Source organism: Salvelinus namaycush, chromosome 28 (assembly GCF_016432855.1).
Source record: "Salvelinus namaycush isolate Seneca chromosome 28, SaNama_1.0, whole genome shotgun sequence".
Taxonomy (NCBI): Eukaryota; Metazoa; Chordata; class Actinopteri; order Salmoniformes; family Salmonidae; genus Salvelinus; species Salvelinus namaycush.
In genome coordinates this window covers 7,643,885-7,666,544 of record NC_052334.1, presented here as the reverse complement: position 1 = coordinate 7,666,544, position 22,660 = coordinate 7,643,885, and the positions used below count along the sequence as shown (strand labels likewise).

The following is a 22,660-nucleotide window of genomic DNA, read 5'->3' as shown; positions in this document are numbered from 1 at the left end:
CATAGACTGTTTTCTCTGCTCCCGCACGGTAAGCGGTACCGGAACAGCAAGTCTAGGACCAAAAGGCTCCTTAACAGCTTCTACCCCCAAGCCATAAGACTGCTGAACAATTAATCAAATGGCCACCGGATTATTTACATTGACACCCCCACTCGCTGTTTATTATCTATGCAGTCACTTCACCCCTCCCTACATGTACAAATTACCTCGACTAACCTGTACCCCCGCACATTGACTCGGTACCGGTACCCACTGTATATAGCCTCGTTATTTTGTTACTTTCTATAATTTTTTACTTTATTTGGTAAATATTTTCTTCTCTCTTGAACTGCACTGGTTAAGGGCTTGTAAGTAAGCATTTCACAGTAAGGTCTACACCTGTTGTATTCGGCACAGGTGACAAATAAAGTTTGATTTGAAGGTGACCTACTTTTTGAAGTGATTCGTTTCAAAATCTGATGAAAACACATGGTTGTGTTCATGGCACATTAAAAGGCAATACAATTGTACAGTTAAATTACATATCTTTACAGTAAATCCCATACATTTGTTAAGACATGCCTCTGCCTGGCGCCCCTGTACATTATTGAATGTGTTTTGTTAGTGTGCACACCAGTTTCTAAAATCAAAGTGCATGCATAGAAATCCAATTACCTTTGAAAAAGATGGATGTAGGCTGGTTGCTGTATTTATTAAACAGTTACATGCAAAACAGAACAGCCAGAGGAATTACACAAAAGACAGAAGAAAACTAAATACAAATCCACATATCAAATACAGACATGTAGCGAATACATTTTGACATTTTCTTTTGTATACGTTTGAATGATTCTAAATAGTTTTCCAAATCAGATACAAAAATTACAGGCTTTTTCTTCATAAAATGATTTGTGTATGAAAAATGTTCCTAATAAAATAAAGATATTTATAACATACTGACGAGCAATTGCGGAATCACTGTAGTAAAACCATATGTCAAACTTAGATATTTCAATGGTTGAATGCATTATGTTTCCAAGATATAGTTTATCAGTCCAGAACACCTCACTATTAAACAATTACAGAATAAGTGTTCAATAGATTCAGTTTCTAGTTCACAAAAACTGTATTCACTGGTATTAGGTATATATTTAGAAATCAAGCTATTACACGGGTATAATCTATGGATGATAATCTTAAAGGAGATATCCTTTACTTTATTGGTCACCATACCATTGTTGGAGTAAGCCAAGCACGGCGACAGTTTACATCAAACTATGAAGTCCAGCAATATATAGCAGAGGGGATATAATTCCTGTAGAAAATATCCCTTAATTAACGATTGTTGAATATCTTATCTAGTAAACCTATGCCATTCATCTGGATATCGCGTACAATAGATGTTCCAAAATATGCATTATTCTTAAGTAAATATTTTATCCCACAAGGTATAGATTTTATAAGTGTCATATTCCTTGCTTGAAACCTCAAAGTTGTATCTTTCCATTAATTCTCTCAGCGTAAATAGATTCCAACTAATACTAAGTAATTGGCTGACAAGGACAATGTTTTTCGAGAACCGAAGCTTGTTGCTGTAACCTCGTAGGGTTTTGTGCATTTTATCCAAGGTCTGAACCACGGTTTTCTGATGCGGGTCCTCTCGCAGCGCCAAGTCCATGACCAGACTGGTGTAGTGCTCCAGCGGTCCGCTGTGGCGGCATTGCTGTCTTCTGCAGCAGGTTGGAGAGCATCTCCATCTGTCGAGTAGCCTGACCAGTAGACAAGATCACGGAATTAACGTTAACATCCTGATGCTGCGGTAGTAAGATATATAGCTAGACCCCTGTGGAGGTTTAACGTTACGTGTTTAGAGGAGCAAAAACTGTTATCCAGTTAACGTTACGAAGTTAACAAGCAAGCTTCCAAAGATTGATTGATTTGTCAGCGATTCGTTATTCCCTCGTCTCAAAAAGGTACGTTTGTCAGCACCGTAACAATGCAGCTAGCTAGCTAGCTAGCTATTGATGTCATTATAATAATGGCTGATTTATGTGCTTGTTGCCAGTTAATTAGTTAGCCAGCCTGACTAGACAAGTCCGGAATGGAATTAAGTTTGACAGGTTAAGGTAACTAGCTAACTTTAGCTATACTAACACGCTACAGTAACTATTAACTAGGTGTCAGTTGATATTAATTTGAAACGACACAATAATAAAAATAATAATATTCTCACCTCGTCTGGAAATTTCGGTCACACCGTTACATATCGTTGTCGAGGAATAGGACTGCTCTTTCAGTAGAAGTCTAATGATGGGCGACATCTTTGACGACAACATGCACGTCGCCATTTTGGCTTCAAATGCAACTTTATTGAATCAGGCAAAAATTAACAAAATTATCCTTAAGTGAGCCAGGAGAGGGCTGTATTTCTCATTTTAATTAAGGACTGCAGTTCACATTATGCTTATTTTTTTCATGAATAGAGAATAAAGTAGCTTACTAAATATGCACATTTTGTTGCAGTGTTGGTTTATTTGATCTCAATTGGCAATGAATGGCATTGGCAGTAATAGTCTATGGGCCAGACCCCTAAATTCGTGAAGATGCCTCATAGTGATTTTCTTGAAGGTCTATATCCCTAGTTGGAACATGTGTGATAAGTGCAGCAGTGCAGCAATGGCAGCTTTCTCTGTGTTATCACTCTTTATTTCATCCCTCCATCTCATTCATTTTTCCCATAGGGATTTTACTATGACAAAACAATGTCAGTATACAACAAGTTATTGCCCACATATACCCATTAATCAGATATAATTGCAAAGCTAAGATTAACAGCTATCCATCAGATACAATTTCGGGAATGCTCACATCAACAGAACTTTGACATTTGACCTCTAGTGTACATATCAGAATGACCTGTATAAATTGCTTTAAGAAGGAAACCCTGATAATGTTAAACTTTGTTTGACAAGTGGTTTTGAAAGTTCATGAAATTATGTTTCAACTGATGTACAGTGCCTTCAGAAAGTATTCGTACCCATTGACTTATTTTGCCTGTGCCTAGCTCCTAGTTCCATTCCGTTTATTTTGATCCTGAAAACCATATGTCAGTCATAAGTCCCAAAGAGGGTGTTTTGTCCTGTTGGTGCATTCATCCCAGTCATCAGTCCCAGTCTCCCGAGTGGCACAGCAGTCTAAGGCATTACATCTCAGTGCTTGAGACGTCACTACAGACACCCTTGTTCGAATCCAGGCTGTATCACAACCGGCCGTGATTGGAAGTCCCATAGGGCGGCACACAATTGGCCCAGCGTCGTCCGGGTTTGGCCGGTGTAGGATGTCATTGTAAATAAGAATTTGTTCTTAACTGACTTGCCTAGTTAAATAAAGGTTAAATAAAAAAATCTGCGATATAGCATTGGGTTAGGCACATATTTGTCATCAATGTGTGTACATTAACAATGGTAATGAAATGGTCAATTTTAGGAAATGTTACTTAACATACTATTTATAAGTAGAATGGAATGGTTTGCCTTGTGTGTTAGGATTTGTGGGCTTTGACACTCTTATGTAGGTGTCATAACCAACCATAAAATATTGCAATATACTGTATGTCACAACATATGTGTCATTACAGTGTTATGACAATGCTATGACATGGTTATGACCGTGTTATGACGCTAGGTGTCCAATAAAGTGTTACCAAAAGGGTCAATGCAGATAGTCCTGGTAGCTACAGTATTTGGTTAACTATTTAACTAACTACAGTATTTAGCAGTCTTATGGCTTGGGAGAAGAAGCTGTTCAGGGTTCTGTTGGTTCCAGATTTGGTACATCGGTACCGCTTGCCGTGACTTGGGTGGCTGGAGTCTTTGACAATTTTTAGGGCCTTTCTCTGACACCACCTGGTATAGAGGTCCTGGATGGCAGAGAGCTCGGTCCTAGTGATGTACTCTGCTGTACGCACTACTCTCTGTAGCACTTTGCGGACGGATGCCAAACAGTTGCTATACCAAGCGGTGCTATACCAAGCGGTGCTATACCAAGCAGTTGCTATACCAAGCGGTGCTATACCAAGTGGTGCTATACCAAGCTGTGATGCAGCCAGTCAAGATGCTCTCAATGGTGCGTGCCACAATTTTCCAGCCTTCTGAAGGCGAAGAGGTGTTGTCGTGCACTCTTCACGACTGCGTTGGTGTGTGTGGACCATGATCGATCCTTAGTGATGTGGACACAGAGGATCTTGATGCTCTCGACACACTCCACTACAGCTCCGTCGATGTGAATAGTGGCGTGCTCAGCCCTCCGTTTCCTGTAGTCCACGATCAGCTCCTTTGTCTTGCTGACGTTGAGGGAGAGGTTGTTAGAGACCGCAGGAGCGGTAGAGATACTCTTAATGATCGGCTATGAAAAGCCAACTGACATTTACTCCTGAGGTGCTGACTTGCTGCACCCTCGATAACTACTGTGATTATTATTATTTGACCATGCTGGTCATTTATGAACATTAGAACATCTTGGCCATGTTCTGTTATAATCTCCACCCGGCACAGCCAGAAGAGGACTGGCCACCCCTCATAGCCTGGTTCCTCTCTAGGTTTCTTCCTAGATTTTGGCCTTTCTAGGGAGTTTTTCCTAGCCACCGTGCTTCTACACCTGCATTGCTTGCTGTTTGGGGTTTTAGGCTGGGTTTCTGTACAGCACTTTGAGATATCAGCTGATGTACGAAGGGCTATATAAATAAATTTGATTTGATTTGATTTATTCTGCCAACACACTACCAGGTCTCTGACCTCCTCCCTATAGGCTGTCTCATCGTCGTCGGTGATCAAGCCTACCACCATTGTGTCATCTGCAAACTTAATGATGGTGTTGGAATTGTGCGGGGCCACGCAGTCGTGAGGGAACAGGTTGGAGATTAAGCACACCCCCTGAGGGGCCCCCGTGTCGAGGGTCAGTGTGGCAGATGCGTTGTTGCCTACCCTCACCACCTGGGGGTGGCACGTCAGGAAGTTCAGGATCCAGTTGCAGAGGGAGTTGTTCAGTCACAGGGTCCTTAGCTTAGTGATGACCTTGGAGGCCACTATAGTGTTGAATTCTGAGCTGTAGTCAATAAACTGCATTCTCACATAGGTGTTCTTCTTGTGCAGGTGGGAAAGGGCAGTGTGGAGTGGGTCCAGGGTGTCTGGGATGATGGTGTTGATGTGAGCCATGACCAGCCTTTCAAAGCATTCCATGGTTACAGATGTGAGTGCTACGTGGTGATAGTCATTTAGACATGTTACCTTGGAGTTCTTGGGCACAGGGACTATAGTGGTCTGCTTGAAACATGTAGGTATTATAGACTGGATAAGGGAGAGGTTTAAAATGTCAGTGAAGACACTCGCCAGCTGGTCAGCGCATGCTCTGAGTATACATCCTGGTCATTTGTCTGGTGAATGTTAACCTGTTTCAAGGTCTTACTCACATCGGCTACAGAGAGCGTGATTACACAGTCGTTCGGAACCGCTGGTGCTCTCATGCATGGTTCAGTGCTGCTTGCCTTGAAGTGAGCATAGAAAGCATTTAGCTCATCTGGTAGGCTCGCTTTTAGCTCGCCTTCCTAATATTCAGTTGCAGCCCCCCCTTTGCCCTCAGAACAGCCTCAATACGTCGGGACATGGGCTCTACAAGGAGTCTAAAGTGTTCCACAGGGATGCTGGCCCATGTTGACTCCAATGCTTCCCACAGTTGTGTCAAGTTGGCATGATGTCCTTTGGGTGGTGGACCAATCTTGATACACACGGGAAACTGTTGAGCGTGAAAAACCCAGCAGCTTTGCAGTTCTTGACACAAACCGGTGTGCCTGGCACCTACTACCATACCCCGTTCAAAGGCATTTAAATATTTTGTCTTCCCCAATCACCCTCTGAATGGCACACATGCATAATCCATGTTTCAATTGTCTCAAGGCTTAAACATCATTCTTTAACCTGTCTCCTCCCCTTCATCTACACTGATTGAAGTGGATTTAACAAGTGACCTCAATAAGGGATCATAGCTTTCACCTGGATTCACCTGGTCAGTATATCATGGAAAGAGCAGGAGTTCTTAATGTTTTGTCCTCTCAGTATACACAACAACTGAAATATTTTATTAAAGTAATGTGAATAAATGATGGTTAATAAGTGATAAGCAGTAATGGGCAGTCCCTACCATCATGGGACTTTATTAATTATTTTATTCTGTGTTGTTACAGCATTCAACCCACATAATGCATAGTGCATTTAATGTTTCGGGAAAAAATGAAACCGAACCGGCCTCAAAAAGCACTAATCGCAGGGCATGGAATCACGCACACACACACACCATATCTATGTACACTCTCAACACTTTCAAATTAATTCCTATTGTAATTAGCGGTTGATTTGAGGGTGCCTTCTATACTAATTATACATCCACCCAGTTTTGGGCCTGAGTATCAAGCAGCAAGACATGGGAGATACAGCCGGCAGGGTGTTACAGGCTTGTTGCCATGACAACAGGCGAATGTTTCCCGGCACTGGCTGACACACACACACACACACACACACCATTACAGTGGAATCTGCCTTGCTTGGAGATTCCACTCTGTGGTGCAGTTGAAGACATTTAGAAGCAGGCAAAGACACAGACAGGACAGAGGGTGATTCAATAGGAGAACAACTGAAAAGGGATATACTCTCCTATCCTCATTCATTCTGATGGTGTGTGCATACTGGCTCTGTTTTATCTCCCTTTATTTTCTGTTGTCTTTGTCAGCACAAAGGAAGAATGAAGCATGCTGCATGCTAATGCTATATTTTAACCACTGTAATTATTCAGCATTGCCTGTGTGTCTAGTCTTCTGCGCTCTATATATGAGACATGCATGTTGATGTTGTTTTCATCAGTAGGCTAGGCTGACTCTTGAGGCTGCTGCTTTTTTAAGATTATGGTGAACGCTGTCATCATAATGCTAATTCATAGCTGTGTAGCCATGGTGAAGTCAATTCCCCCTCCCCCCCTCCCTTCCTCTGCCACTGCTGAATGCATTAGTGTAATGAGGAGTCTGCAGCCAGCCAGCCTGTGTGCCGTGCAGCAGCAGAGACGAGAGGAGCAGAGAGAAAACATACAGCACAGCAGCTAAAGGCAAGATGGCTTCAACAGCCTGCTGAGGCAGTGTGCAGGGTTTAGAACCTTCTTCTGCTATTCTGGAATCTAACCGGGATCTAAGAAGCGAAGCGCTTGGTTCTCAAGCGTTCTAGATCAAAGGAAATCAGGTAATGGAAGTTCTGGGAGACAAGCAGACAGAATGTTGGGGTTCATGCACATTGAGGATAGGATGGACTGGATGGTGGAACTGCCACTGTTTTTTATTATGTGCCATGCAGTCTTCAATTAATATAATTATTTCTCCCTTTGTGTTTCCCTCCTTCCTGTGTCTCCCTCCAGCTCCAATGAGTGTACCTGCAGCAGCAGCAGCACAGAAAGCAGACAGCAACAGTGAAATGCAGTCACCTGCAGTGTCTCCCTCCTTCCTCCCCAGCCAGCCAGGAAAGATTCCAGGCAGGAAGAGGGGGAGACCCCCACTACATCGCAAGATGGATTTTCCAACCCGCTACCCTGAATCCCTCCCTCCCCTCAAAGTGCCCAAGAAGAGGGGGAGAAAACCTGGCTTCAAGGTCAGTGTCAGGGATGAGAGGAGAGAGAAAGAAGAGGGTATTGGAGGAGAGGGAAAGAGGAGGGGATTGGAGGAGAGGGAAAGAGGAGGGGATTGGAGGAGAGAGAAAGGGGAGGGGATGGGAATGGAGGAGAGGGAAAGGGGGGGAGAAAAAGGGAAGGGATGGGAGAGAAAGAAAGAAGAGGGGATTGGAGGAGAGGGAAAGAGGAGGGGATGGAAGGAGAGAGAAAGGGGAGGGATGGAAGGAGAGAGAAAGAGCAGGGGATGGGAGGAGAGAGAAAGGGGAGGGGAGGGGATGGGATTGGAGGAGAGGGAAAGGGGAGGGGATTGGAGGAGAGGGAAAGAGGAGGGGATGGGATGGGAAGAGAGAGAGAGAAAGAGGAGGGGATGGGATTGGAGGAGAGGGAAAGGGAAAGGGATGGGATTGGAGGAGAGGGAAAGGAGAGGGGATGGTATCGGAGGAGAGGGAAAGGAGAGGGGATGGAATTGGAGGAGAGGGAAAGGAGAGGGGCCAGTGGGGATGCAGGATGTTAACAAAATGCATATGATGATGTAGCTTGACAGACCTAACTTCATTTAGATTTAGTTGGAGTAATATATAACATGAGGTAGCCTTTGTTTGTTTAATTGAAGACTGTTTTAATTGATATTCTGATTGGCCATGTATATGCCTAGCAAAATTAAATGCTTGGTAAATATTGCAATACGAAGAGGGGAGATTATTTTATTTACAAGTTTCTGTGTAAAAATATCAATGTGTAGATTTCTGTTGAGTGTTTACTAATGCCAATTGAGAACCATCATCTTTTAGTCTATTGTTGCTATCTCAGACTGTATGGCATGGCGCTTGCAACAAGAGGGTTGTGGGTGGCCACCCATATGTAAAAATGTATCAGTCGCTTTGGACAAACGCGTATGCTAAATTGCATGTATTATTTACAATTAGATACTGAGATCCAACCCCCTGTCTTCCTGCAGCTGAAGCCCAGGATGGTGCTGAATCCCCTGGCCATCTCTCCTCCCAGCAGCACCCCAGAACCAGACATGAGCTCCATCCCCCAGGATGCTGCTACCATCCCCCACTCTGCCACACCCCAGGTGCTCACAGGTAACTATACCCACCCCGCCAGGCTCCAGGTGCTCACAGTTAACTATACCCACCCTACCAGGCTCCAGGTGCTCATAGTTAACTATACCCACCCCGCCAGGCTCCAGGTGCTCACAGTTAACTATACCCACCCTACCAGGCTCCAGGTGCTCACAGTTAACTATACCCACCCCGCCAGGCTCCAGGTGCTCACAGTTAACTATACCCACCCTACCAGGCTCCAGGTGCTCATAGTTAACTATACCCACCCCGCCAGGCTCCAGGTGCTCACAGTTAACTATACCCACCCTACCAGGCTCCAGGTGCTCACAGTTAACTATACCCACCCTACCAGGCTCCAGGTGCTCACAGTTAACTATACCCACCCCGCCAGGCTCCAGGTGCTCACAGTTAACTATACCCACCCTACCAGGCTCCAGGTGCTCACAGTTAACTATACCCACCCCGCCAGGCTCCAGGTGCTCACAGTTAACTATACCCACCCCGCCAGGCTCCAGGTGCTCACAGTTAACTATACCCACCCTGCCAGGCTCCAGGTGCTCACAGTTAACTATACCCACCTCGCCAGGCTCCAGGTGCTCACAGTTAACTATACCCACCTCGCCAGGCTCCAGGTGCTCACAGTTAACTATACCCACCCTGCCAGGCTCCAGGTGCTCACAGTTAACTATACCCACCCCGCCAGGCTCCAGGTGCTCACAGTTAACTATACCCACCTCGCCAGGCTCCAGGTGCTCACAGTTAACTATACCCACCCCGCCAGGCTCCAGGTGCTCACAGTTAACTATACCCACCTCGCCAGACTCCAGGTGCTCACAGTTAACTATACCCACCTCGCCAGACTCCAGGTGCTCACAGTTAACTATACCCACTCTGCCACACCCCAGGTGCTCACAGTTAACTATACCCACCCCGCCAGGCTCCAGGTGCTCACAGTTAACTATACCCACTCTGCCACGCCCCAGGTGCTCACAGGTAACTATACCCACCCCGCCAGGCTCCAGGTGCTCACAGTTAACTATACCCACCCCGCCAGGCTCCAGGTGCTCACAGTTAACTATACCCACTCTGCCACGCCCCAGGTGCTCACAGGTAGGCCCCACCCCCACTCTGCCACGCCCTTGGGGCCTCATTTTTCAACCGTGCGTAAATTTTGTACAGATTTCTGGCGTATGTAGAGATTCTAGGATTTGCGTGCACAACAAATTATTGGGATTTATCAAACTGTCGTACGCAACATATACACATGTTTTCATTGATAAATCAGAGCCATACTATATTTTTACTACAACCCCGCCTGGAAAACGCCCTCCATTCACCTTTTAGGGTAACAAAAACACCCTCATTTGCTGTATGATTTGGAAATGTTGGAACTGGGCCATGACAGTTTCTAAAAGAAAGCGAAATAGCAAATTTTATCACATTTCTATACAGGTGTGGGCAGAATGTTTTAATCTTTTGCAGTGACTTTTTTCAAACTAAGGTCAGTGTTTGGCACTCGCTGACCTCACATTCTGGATGATTGACTGTCTGTTCAACCAACAAAAAATAAATACTACAGCCCACACTTCTTTCGTTTGTCAATAGATGATTGTGTTTATATCACCTGTCTTGGTATAGTCTCTGAGATTAAATAGAAAATGGTGTTGCGCTCCTACAAAGGCCGCTATGTGATCTTCTTACCGTTAGGCTACGTTTACATTTTTTCCTAGCAACGCTTTATTATAATTCCCTTGTGTCAAACACTCAAAACAACAGTATTGACTTGTAATACAATTCTTCAACCACTAGAAGTTGTGAGTACGCATGGTCTGAGATATGCACACTTTCCCGTCAAATTCAAATTTGATAAATACCAACCTTTGCGGGAAAAGTGGTGCACGCAAGGTTGTCTTTTTTGTGCTTATGCACATCTGATAAACAAGGCCTTAGGCGCTCACAGAGTTTGCCTCACTCTTCCAATGTCTCCCTCCATAATGCTTTGTCTGGTGAAACATCTTGGGTGTTATGAAAAGTCATGTTGGTAATCACATTTCAAATGTAATTTGTATTCTGTTAGTTATAAGCATGTTGTACTCGTTAATTTAAGGAAAGCAACGTCACCAAAGTAGCCGACCTAAATATCTTTGTCTCCTCTGTCCCTCCTGCTGTGTGTCCTGCAGTGTGTATCTACGTACATCATCAAGCAGGCGGACATGGTTACTAACCCTCGCTCGTACATCATCAAGCAGGTGGACATGGTTACTAACCCTCGCTCGTACATCATCAAGCAGGTGGACATGGTTACTAACCCTCGCTCGTACATCATCAAGCAGGTGGACATGGTTACTAACCCTCGCTCGTACATCATCAAGCAGGTGGACATGGTTACTAACCCTCGCTCGTACATCATCAAGCAGGTGGACATGGTTACTAACCCTCGCTCGTACATCATCAAGCAGGTGGACATGGTTACTAACCCTCGCTCGTACATCATCAAGCAGGTGGACATGGTTACTAACCCTCACTCGTACATCATCAAGCAGGTGGACATGGTTACTAACCCTCGCTCTTACATCATCAAGCAGGTGGACATGGTTACTAACCCTCGCTCGTACATCATCAAGCAGGAGGACATGGTAACTAACCCTCGCTCGTACATCATCAAGCAGGCGGACATGGTTACTAACCCTCGCTCGTACATCATCAAGCAGGCGGACATGGTTACTAACCCTCGCTCGTACATCATCAAGCAGGTGGACATGGTTACTAACCCTCGCTCGTACATCATCAAGCAGGCGGACATGGGTACTAACCCTCGCTCGTACATCATCAAGCAGGTGGACATGGTTACTAACCCTCGCTCGTACATCATCAAGCAGGTGGACATGGTTACTAACCCTCGCTCGTACATCATCAAGCAGGTGGACATGGTTACTAACCCTCGCTCGTACATCATCAAGCAGGTGGACATGGTTACTAACCCTCGCTCGTACATCATCAAGCAGGTGGACATGGTTACTAACCCTCGCTCGTACATCATCAAGCAGGTGGACATGGTTACTAACCCTCGCTCGTACATCATCAAGCAGGTGGACATGGTTACTAACCCTCACTCGTACATCATCAAGCAGGTGGACATGGTTACTAACCCTCGCTCGTACATCATCAAACAGGTGGACATGGTTACTAACCCTCGCTCGTACATCATCAAGCAGGTGGACATGGTTACTAACCCTCGCTCGTACATCATCAAACAGGTGGACATGGTTACTAACCCTCGCTCGTACATCATCAAGCAGGTGGACATGGTTACTAACCCTCGCTCGTACATCATCAAGCAGGCGGACATGGGTACTAACCCTCGCTCGTACATCATCAAGCAGGTGGACATGGTTACTAACCCTCGCTCGTACATCATCAAGCAGGTGGACATGGTTACTAACCCGCGCTCGTACATCATCAAGCAGGTGGACATGGTTACTAACCCTCACTCGTACATCATCAAACAGGTGGACATGGTTACTAACCCTCACTCGTACATCATCAAACAGGTGGACATGGTTACTAACCCTCGCTCGTACATCATCAAGCAGGTGGACATGGTTACTAACCCTCGCTCGTACATCATCAAACAGGTGGACATGGTTACTAACCCTCGCTCGTACATCATCAAACAGGTGGACATGGTTACTAACCCTCGCTCGTACATCATCAAACAGGTGGACATGGTTACTAACCCTCGCTCGTACATCATCAAACAGGTGGACATGGTTACTAACCCTCGCTCGTACATCATCAAGCAGGTGGACATGGTTACTAACCCTCACTCGTACATCATCAAACAGGCGGACATGGTTACTAACCCTCACTCGTACATCATCAAGCAGGTGGACATGGTTACTAACCCTCGCTCGTACATCATCAAGCAGGTGGACATGGTTACTAACCCTCGCTCGTACATCATCAAGCAGGCGGACATGGTTACTAACCCTCGCTCGTACATCATCAAACAGGTGGACATGGGTACTAACCCTCGCTCGTACATCATCAAGCAGGTGGACATGGTTACTAACCCTCACTCGTACATCATCAAGCAGGTGGACATGGTTACTAACCCTCACTCGTACATCATCAAACAGGCGGACATGGTTACTAACCCTCACTCGTACATCATCAAGCAGGTGGACATGGTTACTAACCCTCGCTCGTACATCATCAAGCAGGTGGACATGGTTACTAACCCTCGCTCGTACATCATCAAACAGGTGGACATGGTTACTAACCCTCACTCGTACATCATCAAGCAGGCGGACATGGTTACTAACCCTCGCTCGTACATCATCAAGCAGGAGGACATGGTTACTAACCCTCGCTCGTACATCATCAAGCAGGTGGACATGGTTACTAACCCTCGCTCGTACATCATAAAGCAGGTGGACATGGTTACTAACCCTCGCTCGTACATCATCAAGCAGGCGGACATGGTTACTAACCCTCGCTCGTACATCATCAAGCAGGTGGACATGGTTACTAACCCTCGCTCGTACATCATCAAGCAGGTGGACATGGTTACTAACCCTCGCTCGTACATCATCAAGCAGGTGGACATGGTTACTAACCCTCGCTCGTACATCATCAAGCAGGTGGACATGGTTACTAACCCTCGCTCGTACATCATCAAGCAGGAGGACATGGTTACTAACCCTCGCTCGTACATCATCAAGCAGGTGGACATGGTTACTAACCCTCGCTCGTACATCATCAAGCAGTTGGACATGGTTACTAACCCTCGCTCGTACATCATCAAGCAGGAGGACATGGTTACTAACCCTCGCTCGTACATCATCAAGCAGGTGGACATGGTTACTAACCCTCGCTCGTACATCATCAAGCAGGTGGACATGGTTACTAACCCTCGCTCGTACATCATCAAGCAGGTGGACATGGTTACTAACCCTCGCTCGTACATCATCAAGCAGGTGGACATGGTTACTAACCCTCGCTCGTACATCATCAAGCAGGTGGACATGGTTACTAACCCTCGCTCGTACATCATCAAGCAGGTGGACATGGTTACTAACCCTCGCTCGTACATCATCAAGCAGGTGGACATGGTTACTAACCCTCGCTCGTACATCATCAAGCAGGTGGACATGGTTACTAACCCTCGCTCGTACATCATCAAGCAGGTGGACATGGTTACTAACCCTCGCTCGTACATCATCAAGCAGGAGGACATGGTTACTAACCCTCGCTCGTACATCATCAAGCAGGTGGACATGGTTACTAACCCTCGCTCGTACATCATCAAGCAGGAGGACATGGTTACTAACCCGCGCTCGTACATCATCAAACAGGTGGACATGGTTACTAACCCTCGCTCGTACATCATCAAGCAGGTGGACATGGTTACTAACCCTCGCTCGTACATCATCAAGCAGGTGGACATGGTTACTAACCCTCGCTCGTACATCATCAAGCAGGCGGACATGGTTACTAACCCTCGCTCGTACATCATCAAACAGGTGGACATGGTTACTAACCCTCGCTCGTACATCATCAAACAGGTGGACATGGTTACTAACCCTCGCTCGTACATCATCAAACAGGTGGACATGGTTACTAACCCTCGCTCGTACATCATCAAGCAGGTGGACATGGTTACTAACCCTCGCTCGTACATCATCAAGCAGGTGGACATGGTTACTAACCCTCGCTCGTACATCATCAAGCAGGCGGACATGGGTACTAACCCTCACTCGTACATCATCAAGCAGGTGGACATGGTTACTAACCCTCGCTCGTACATCATCAAGCAGGTGGACATGGTTACTAACCCTCACTCGTACATCATCAAGCAGGTGGACATGGTTACTAACCCTCGCTCGTACATCATCAAGCAGGTGGACATGGTTACTAACCCTCGCTCGTACATCATCAAGCAGGTGGACATGGTTACTAACCCTCGCTCGTACATCATCAAACAGGTGGACATGGTTACTAACCCTCGCTCGTACATCATCAAGCAGGTGGACATGGTTACTAACCCTCGCTCGTACATCATCAAGCAGGTGGACATGGTTACTAACCCTCGCTCGTACATCATCAAGCAGGCGGACATGGGTACTAACCCTCACTCGTACATCATCAAGCAGGTGGACATGGTTACTAACCCTCGCTCGTACATCATCAAGCAGGTGGACATGGTTACTAACCCTCACTCGTACATCATCAAGCAGGTGGACATGGTTACTAACCCTCGCTCGTACATCATCAAGCAGGTGGACATGGTTACTAACCCTCGCTCGTACATCATCAAGCAGGTGGACATGGTTACTAACCCTCGCTCGTACATCATCAAGCAGGAGGACATGGTTACTAACCCTCGCTCGTACATCATCAAGCAGGAGGACATGGTTACTAACCCTCGCTCGTACATCATCAAGCAGGAGGACATGGTTACTAACCCTCGCTCGTACATCATCAAGCAGGTGGACATGGTTACTAACCCTCGCTCGTACATCATCAAGCAGGTGGACATGGTTACTAACCCTCGCTCGTACATCATCAAGCAGGTGGACATGGTTACTAACCCTCGCTCGTACATCATCAAGCAGGAGGACATGGTTACTAACCCTCGCTCGTACATCATCAAGCAGGTGGACATGGTTACTAACCCTCGCTCGTACATCATCAAGCAGGTGGACATGGTTACTAACCCTCGCTCGTACATCATCAAGCAGGTGGACATGGTTACTAACCCTCGCTCGTACATCATCAAGCAGGTGGACATGGTTACTAACCCTCGCTCGTACATCATCAAACAGGTGGACATGGTTACTAACCCTCGCTCGTACATCATCAAGCAGGTGGACATGGTTACTAACCCTCGCTCGTACATCATCAAACAGGTGGACATGGTTACTAACCCTCGCTCGTACATCATCAAACAGGCGGACATGGTTACTAACCCTCGCTCGTACATCATCAAGCAGGTGGACATGGTTACTAACCCTCGCTCGTACATCATCAAGCAGGTGGACATGGTTACTAACCCTCGCTCGTACATCATCAAGCAGGAGGACATGGTTACTAACCCTCGCTCGTACATCATCAAGCAGGAGGACATGGGTACTAACCCGCGCTCGTACATCATCAAGCAGGTGGACATGGGTACTAACCCGCGCTCGTACATCATCAAGCAGGTGGACATGGTTACTAACCCTCGCTCGTACATCATCAAGCAGGTGGACATGGGTACTAACCCGCGCTCGTACATCATCAAGCAGGTGGACATGGGTACTAACCCGCGCTCTCTCCACTCTTGTGTATCCTGCAGTGTGTATCTACATCAACAAGCATGTCAACATGGGTCCTAACCTGGACAGGAAGAAGCTGCAGCAGCTCCCAGATCATTTTGGGCCTGACAGGCCCTCGGTGGTGCTGCAGCAGGCCGTCCAGGGATGCATCGACAGCGCCTTCCAGCAGAAAGCTGTGTTCACTCTCCTCACACAGGGCTACGGAGGGGAGAAAATATCAGGTATAACTAGGGCCATGTGCTCATACATGTGCTTGTACAGTGTCACTGAGATTTTGGTTTTATATTTATTAATTTTATTCGTAGCAACTGGCCTGAGGGAAATGATAGAAATTGACATACACTGATTAGATAATCTAGTAACCATGAGAACATCTGAGAACATCCGGAACTGTTACCCCGGGGTTATTGGCCATTTCCATCTTTGGATGTCAGTGGATGAAATGCATTGGCCATCCTAGGTTGTAACTGTTGCTTTGAGACATGGCTGTAGAGATGTGTCCCCTAGAGCAAAGTTAACTGCAACAAGATTTACTGCAATGGGAAATTAAAATATATTCCAGCGTTGCGTCCCAAATAGCACCCTATTCACAGAGCAACACTCCAAATCAAATGTTATTAGTCACATGAGCCAAACACAGTGAAATGCTTACTTACGAGCCCCTAACCAACAATGCAGTTTCAAAAAATACGGACAAGAATAAGAGATAAAAGTAACAAGTAATTAAAGAGCAGCAGTAAAATAACAATAGCAAGACTATATACAGGGGGATACCAGTACAGAGTCAATGTGGGTTGGCACTGGTTAGTTGAAGTAGTATGTACATGTAGGTAGAGTTATTGAAGTGACTATGCATAGAAGCCATTGGCTCTGGAATAGGGTCCCATCTGGGACGCAACCCAATGGGTTAATCAAGTCTTCCTTTGTGTTCCAGCCACTTTCGATGGGAAGCAGCACCTTCTGAGTCTTCCTGTGGTCAACAGCATGGGCTACGTTCTACGCTTTCTCAAGAAGCTCTGTCGCAGCTTGCACTGTGAAAACCTCTTCAGCGACCAACCAATCCCCCAGCATAATAATGCCTCCTACCAATCAGAGGGTAATGTACTGTCCTGTATTCAATTGAATTCAAAATGCTTTCTTTATCCCACAAGGGAAATGGTGTAGGCAGAGGTGCAGATATGATACATTGATTGTTTAAGCAATAAGGCCCGAGGAGGTGTGGTATATTAGCCATATACCAGAAACCCCCGAGGTGACTTATTGCTATTATAAACTGCTTACCAACATAATTAGACCAGTAAAAATGAATGTTTTGTGATACCCGTTGGTATACGGTCTGATATACCACGGCTTTCAGCCAATCAGCATTCGGGGCTCGAAACCACAAGGTTTATAATACTTTTTAGAACAATCCTGTGCCTTAACAAGAGCTTTTGAAGATATCGCCCCTCAGACATTTTGTGGGCTCAGTTCCTCAAATATTGTGCTATATTGCGTCAGATTGCTCATGAAAGCACAGAATGACATTTTGTCAAATACACATCATTTGGTGTTTTACTTGTGTAATCCCTGGTAATCCTAATCCATTATCCAAATCCCTGTATTCCAACCTAAACAAATGAGACCTCCATGCCAGAACACTACCTAGAACATTTTCTTGAACCTAAACAAGAGCACCAGGGAAACCCTACGCTCAATTCTCCAAACAGGGTTTGTTTCTTCCGATTGGACCATAAAAGCACAGAAGGACATTTCATAGACATCTTTAAAGGCTTCAGCTTCTATCGAAAGTTATTCAAAGTATTGCCAATATGTTTTACTTATGTAATCTCTTTCCATTCATATCACAGCTGAAACCTCCATGCCAGAGGAGTATCTTCTGGACCCGTCAGACAAACGCTACTCAATGGACCCAGGTGACTCCGCCTTCAGTGCCATAAGCTCCTCCTACTCATCCAAACCATCCTATGGGTTCCGCTCCTCGCAGCAGTTCCCCAACGGCTCCTCCCCCTTGGGCATGTGTAGACAGACGTCCAGCCCTAACACCTTCATGGAAGGCAACAGGATAGGTAAGAGATTGGAGAGTGGAGACTATGCTTGCAAAATTCTGGTAAATTTCCCAAAATGTCTAGGTTTTCCGGGATATTCCCTCCCGATTCCGGGAATCTTCCAACCGGGATTTCTGGGAAACCTGGAGATTTGGGGAAAATGTGTTTCTTGCTATAATCACAATGCCCTAACCAGGTAAAATAGACCAGCATAGAAATCCTTCTTGACCTCTTTCTCTTTTCTCATGCAGCGTACAATCCATCTCAGGACTCCCAGGAGTCCAAGCCGCCCCCCAGTAAGGACCCTTCCACCTGGAGTGTAGAGGATGTGGTGTGGTTCATCAGAGACGCTGACCCGCAGTCCCTGGGCCCTCACGCGGATGTCTTCAGGAAGCATGTAGGCTACCCCTGGGCTCACTCATAATTAATATTTCCTTGATACCTCGTATCCTCTCTCCGAACCTTCTCAAAACGCCTTGGAGGAGAAGGTCCTTGGGGAGGGACCTCGGACCTTCTCTTCCAATCCAGTTGAGGATGAGACAAGGATGTGAGGAATCGCTGAAAGACAGATTGAGGCCTGGATCCGCAACAGTTGGGGGAAACCCCTTTTCTTTTTCAGTTGTTATGTTTCATGTGATGTTTTGATTTGATTTGAGTGGTTGGATTAAATCTGAATGTGATGTTTTGTGAAATACTTACCCGGATTGGGGTCACTCCCAGTTCAGTAAACAACCCTGATACATGTGTCCACTTTACTTTTAGTGGAGATTTAATATAACCTGAGCTTCTGTTTCTATCCCACAGGAGATAGACGGCAACGCGCTGTTACTTCTAAAGAGTGACATGATGATGAAGTACCTAGGACTGAAGCTGGGGCCAGCCCTGAAGCTCTGCTATCACATCGACAAACTAAAACAAAACAAGTTCTAAATCTGAACATTTTTTCACGTCATCAATCTGTGGGACCCAACTTTGTGGATGCGTTCCAAATGGTACCCATAACCCACTCGTTTTGACCGTAGCCCTATTGGCCCTGGTTAAAACTAGTTCAATATATAGGGAATAGGGTGCCATTTGAGACGCTATATTTTACTGGTTATTTTTGCATTTTCATATATCATGTATCTAAAGAAAACAATGTGATCATGTGATCGTGACAGAATACGTTTTTGGATATTCTAGTTTTTCTGTTGAAACAAGGTTTTGGTTTATACAGATTACAAAATATGCAAATTGTGGAATGCATAACTGATACACTGGTTGACAATACCTGGAAGAGAGATACAGCTGTCCTATAAATTAGCTTATTAAGGCACCTATGCGCCCTGGTAAAACATACCAAGTTACGTTTATGATCTGTTGAGAAGTGTGAATTATTTTAGATAAACTGTTATTTATACTTGGTCTCAAATCTGCGGTATAACTTTGTTTTAAAGGATATAAAAGGGGGGGGGGGGGTCTCCACAAATGTGTGACAAACACATCAAAGCTGTCCCGTATTGTTTTATTCTATACCTTTACAACAGTAACTTGAATATGTAGTAGGGTTAAAGCTGTTGATGAAGTTCTTAACACATCAATGCATGTGATTTAAAAGCAGGAAGCTACAGTGATGTTAAACATTACTATACTTGGTTTTGTTATTTACACAAAATAATGTAAACTAAAATGGTTTTGCATATTGTTTTACATATTGTTTTGCATATTGTTTTACATATTGTTTTACATATTGTTTTGATAAAATTGCCAAAAAGATCATGTTTGTGCTGCAACACATAACGAGACATTTCTATAGTTTAATAAAATAATGATCTCCAGCCTCTTTTTATTTGGTTTATTTATTTTACCTTTATTTAACTAGGCAGTTTCTTATTTTCAATGACGGCCTAGGAACACTGGGTTAACTGCCTTGTTCAGGGGCAGAACGACAGATTTTTACCTTGTCAGCTCGTGGATTCGATCTTGCCTCCTCACAACGTATTTACTATGGACATTTTTTACTACATATCATTCTTGAAACAGTTGGAGAGCAATGGATGAGAACACTCACTGCATAACTTCAATTGACCTACAGTATTGGGTTATTAGGCCATATAGCATTGCTTGTGTACGCCAGTTTGGCAGTATGTGTACTTTTTAGTAACCTGTGTACGTCAATGCTGCTGTATACAATTACATGTCATTCATGCCAAGTCAAATCAACCTGGGACTAGGTCTTTTATTTTGAAAATAATATTGGAAAGATCTATACTGTAAATCAGAGAATAACCACTGTATGGATTAATTCATTTGTACTGGTGCTAAAGAAGTTCTCAATGTATTGAATATCTCATGTTTGCTTTTGTGTTGTGAGACTTAAATGGAAATCAATCAATGTGTGTATTTAACCTGGCTGTGTATCCTATCTAAGTAATAAAATAAAATAAAAATATTAAGGAAACAAGGTGTGGTCTTTCTTGTTGATATCAAGCATCTTTCAGAATGAAATCAAGCTTGGGACTCATGTAAAAATAATAATGAAATGTTACCAAATATGACACAATTATGTGTCGATTCAGATAATTATATTTTCTCCTGATGCAGAATAATGTATTAACCTACAGGCTTACTTCAGTATATTTGAATGCGTTAAACAGTATGGCCTATCCTTTGTTTGGCTCATAGTCTATTCTTTCAGTCATGTTTGCTTTGGGATTGACCTGGCTATTGTAGGTTAGGCTATATGCAGAAACAGGTGCACGTAAACTAGGCCTTACTGCAGCAGGCTTTGCAGTTGCATGTACATTTCAATCTGAATGAATATAACTGTTAAAATTGAATTATTTACTGTATATCCCATTTGAAGCATAGCCTTTCAACAAAACAGCATGCACTCCACCAGCTAAAATAAATGTTTAGTTAATCCACGATGTGTTTATTGACTGGTTTTGGTCACCCCATTCTTAATTTATCCATACACCTATCCAATAATATCATTGTTTGTGTTGAAAGGGAACAAGACTTTTAAGTCATAGACAGGCCTATACTTATTTTATCGATGCAAATGTATAAAATCAAGCAATGGAGCAATGCACGGAGTAGGGGCTGAGGTGGGGTGACGCCGTATGTCTAGAGTCGCATAACCAACGACGAGACGAGCGTGGGATCGGTCCCTATACTGCCGCTGCTGCCTGCCTCATTTGGAATAGCACGGAAAACCGTTATTTTTTTCTCTGCGTCCTGAAGAGGCCAATTTCAGGGATAGTCCCATTTGGGCATTCTTGATCATCGGGAGGTTTTTACAGTGTCTGACAGACGACAGTACAGACTGCCATTAGCGGTAGCATCTCCAAAATAAGGTAAGAAGCATTTGTCTGCAGCAGACACAGTGAATGTTGTTTTTATGTTGTCATAGCATATATTTTAAATTATTTTGTATGATTGTCTAGAGACATAGGCTAATCATTTCCATTCACGATGTATCTCATAATGGGGGTATCCTGCCCTTATAAACACATTTGATTAATGAGATTTGGGGAGAGATTTGGCGTTTTATTTGGGGGAGGAATTGTCACCTGCGCATCCATCATTAAAATTAATGCATAACGTTTTAAAAACATCCTGAGTTAATTCATTATATTTAGAAAATAACATCAAAATCGTGTTTTTCTCGTTGTTCTATTCACATTTCATGAGAATGACCAGACAATCATGTCATTTTATGGGTTGATTGTCAGTTTTTGTCATATTTTAAGATTATGCGCATGGTGAAAAATGACATGAGAAATAGAGTGATGTGATTTCAGGCGGGTTATCACTTACGGGGTTTAATTCCCTCACCACTGCGTCGTTTCTATCGGAATGCACTTGCATACCTCTCTCTCTCTGTCCGAGCAGACTCGTACCATGAACTGGATAACTGAAACGACATGTTCTATCTGCAAATAAATAGCCTATTTCTAACCACATCACATGTTATTTTTGCGCGTACATGTGAGGTGGACACCTATACCTTGTTCAATGTCTAACGACGTTAATCTTAGATGAACAATTAGACCGTAGGAGCCAACCCCATTTTCACCTTGCCCCTGATAATTTCTCTCTCCTATCTTCGCTCAATATGTTTCTCCTCAAGGTCATTCGATGCATAGTAGCCTAATGATTTAGGCTCATTTTATGTTATGTAACATCTAAATTATTTCAACACAAGCCTTTTGGTTGCATCATCTAAATATATGTCATTTTTTAATGAAAAATATAGTTTGCGCAAAATGTTGGGTATGCAACATAACCTACTTTGCAAATAAGCCAAGCCCATGTCAATATACTGTGCCTGTGTATCGTGTAATGGTTATGTATGTCAGGATGTCAAACTCCTTCCATGGAGGCCCAACTGTCTGCTGGTTTTTGTTTTTCCCTTTCAATTAAGCCCTAGACAACCAGGTGAGGGGATTTCCTTACTAAATTGTGACCTTAACACATGGTTGTTGGTTCAAGCACAGTGCTCGCTGTCCATGACTACATGACAATATACTGTATGCATATCCTACTGCATAGCCTACAC

General features: G+C 44.4%; 1 protein-coding gene and 1 long non-coding RNA gene across 2 annotated transcripts; one reads left to right on the top strand and one right to left on the bottom strand.

The window, feature by feature from the left end:
- Positions 1-666: 666 nt before the first annotated feature.
- LOC120023581 lies at positions 667-2,327 on the bottom strand. The gene is made up of 2 exons (XR_005472712.1): positions 2,213-2,327; positions 667-1,748 (listed from the first exon to the last, which is right to left on the bottom strand). It is a non-coding gene; the product is annotated as an uncharacterized LOC120023581 (long non-coding RNA).
- On the top strand, positions 1,678-20,560 carry LOC120023580 (sex comb on midleg-like protein 4). The gene is made up of 8 exons (XM_038967615.1): positions 1,678-1,952; positions 7,432-7,661; positions 8,639-8,768; positions 16,090-16,290; positions 17,004-17,165; positions 17,920-18,138; positions 18,369-18,514; positions 18,922-20,560. Exons 2-8 carry the CDS (start codon positions 7,437-7,439, stop codon positions 19,045-19,047), a joined length of 1,209 nt encoding a protein of 402 aa, XP_038823543.1. The 5' UTR covers positions 1,678-1,952; positions 7,432-7,436; the 3' UTR covers positions 19,048-20,560.
- The last annotated feature ends 2,100 nt before the right edge of the window (positions 20,561-22,660 follow it).

Excerpts from the sequence above, each read along its gene's own strand:
- LOC120023580 (XM_038967615.1), top strand. The coding sequence starts at position 7,437 with ATGAGTGTACCTGCAGCAGCAGCAGCACAGAAAGCAGACAGCAACAGT. Across the intron at positions 7,662-8,638 it reads GGAGAAAACCTGGCTTCAAG|CTGAAGCCCAGGATGGTGCT; the intron begins GTCAGTGTCAGG and ends GTCTTCCTGCAG. Across the intron at positions 8,769-16,089 it reads CACACCCCAGGTGCTCACAG|TGTGTATCTACATCAACAAG; the intron begins GTAACTATACCC and ends TGTATCCTGCAG.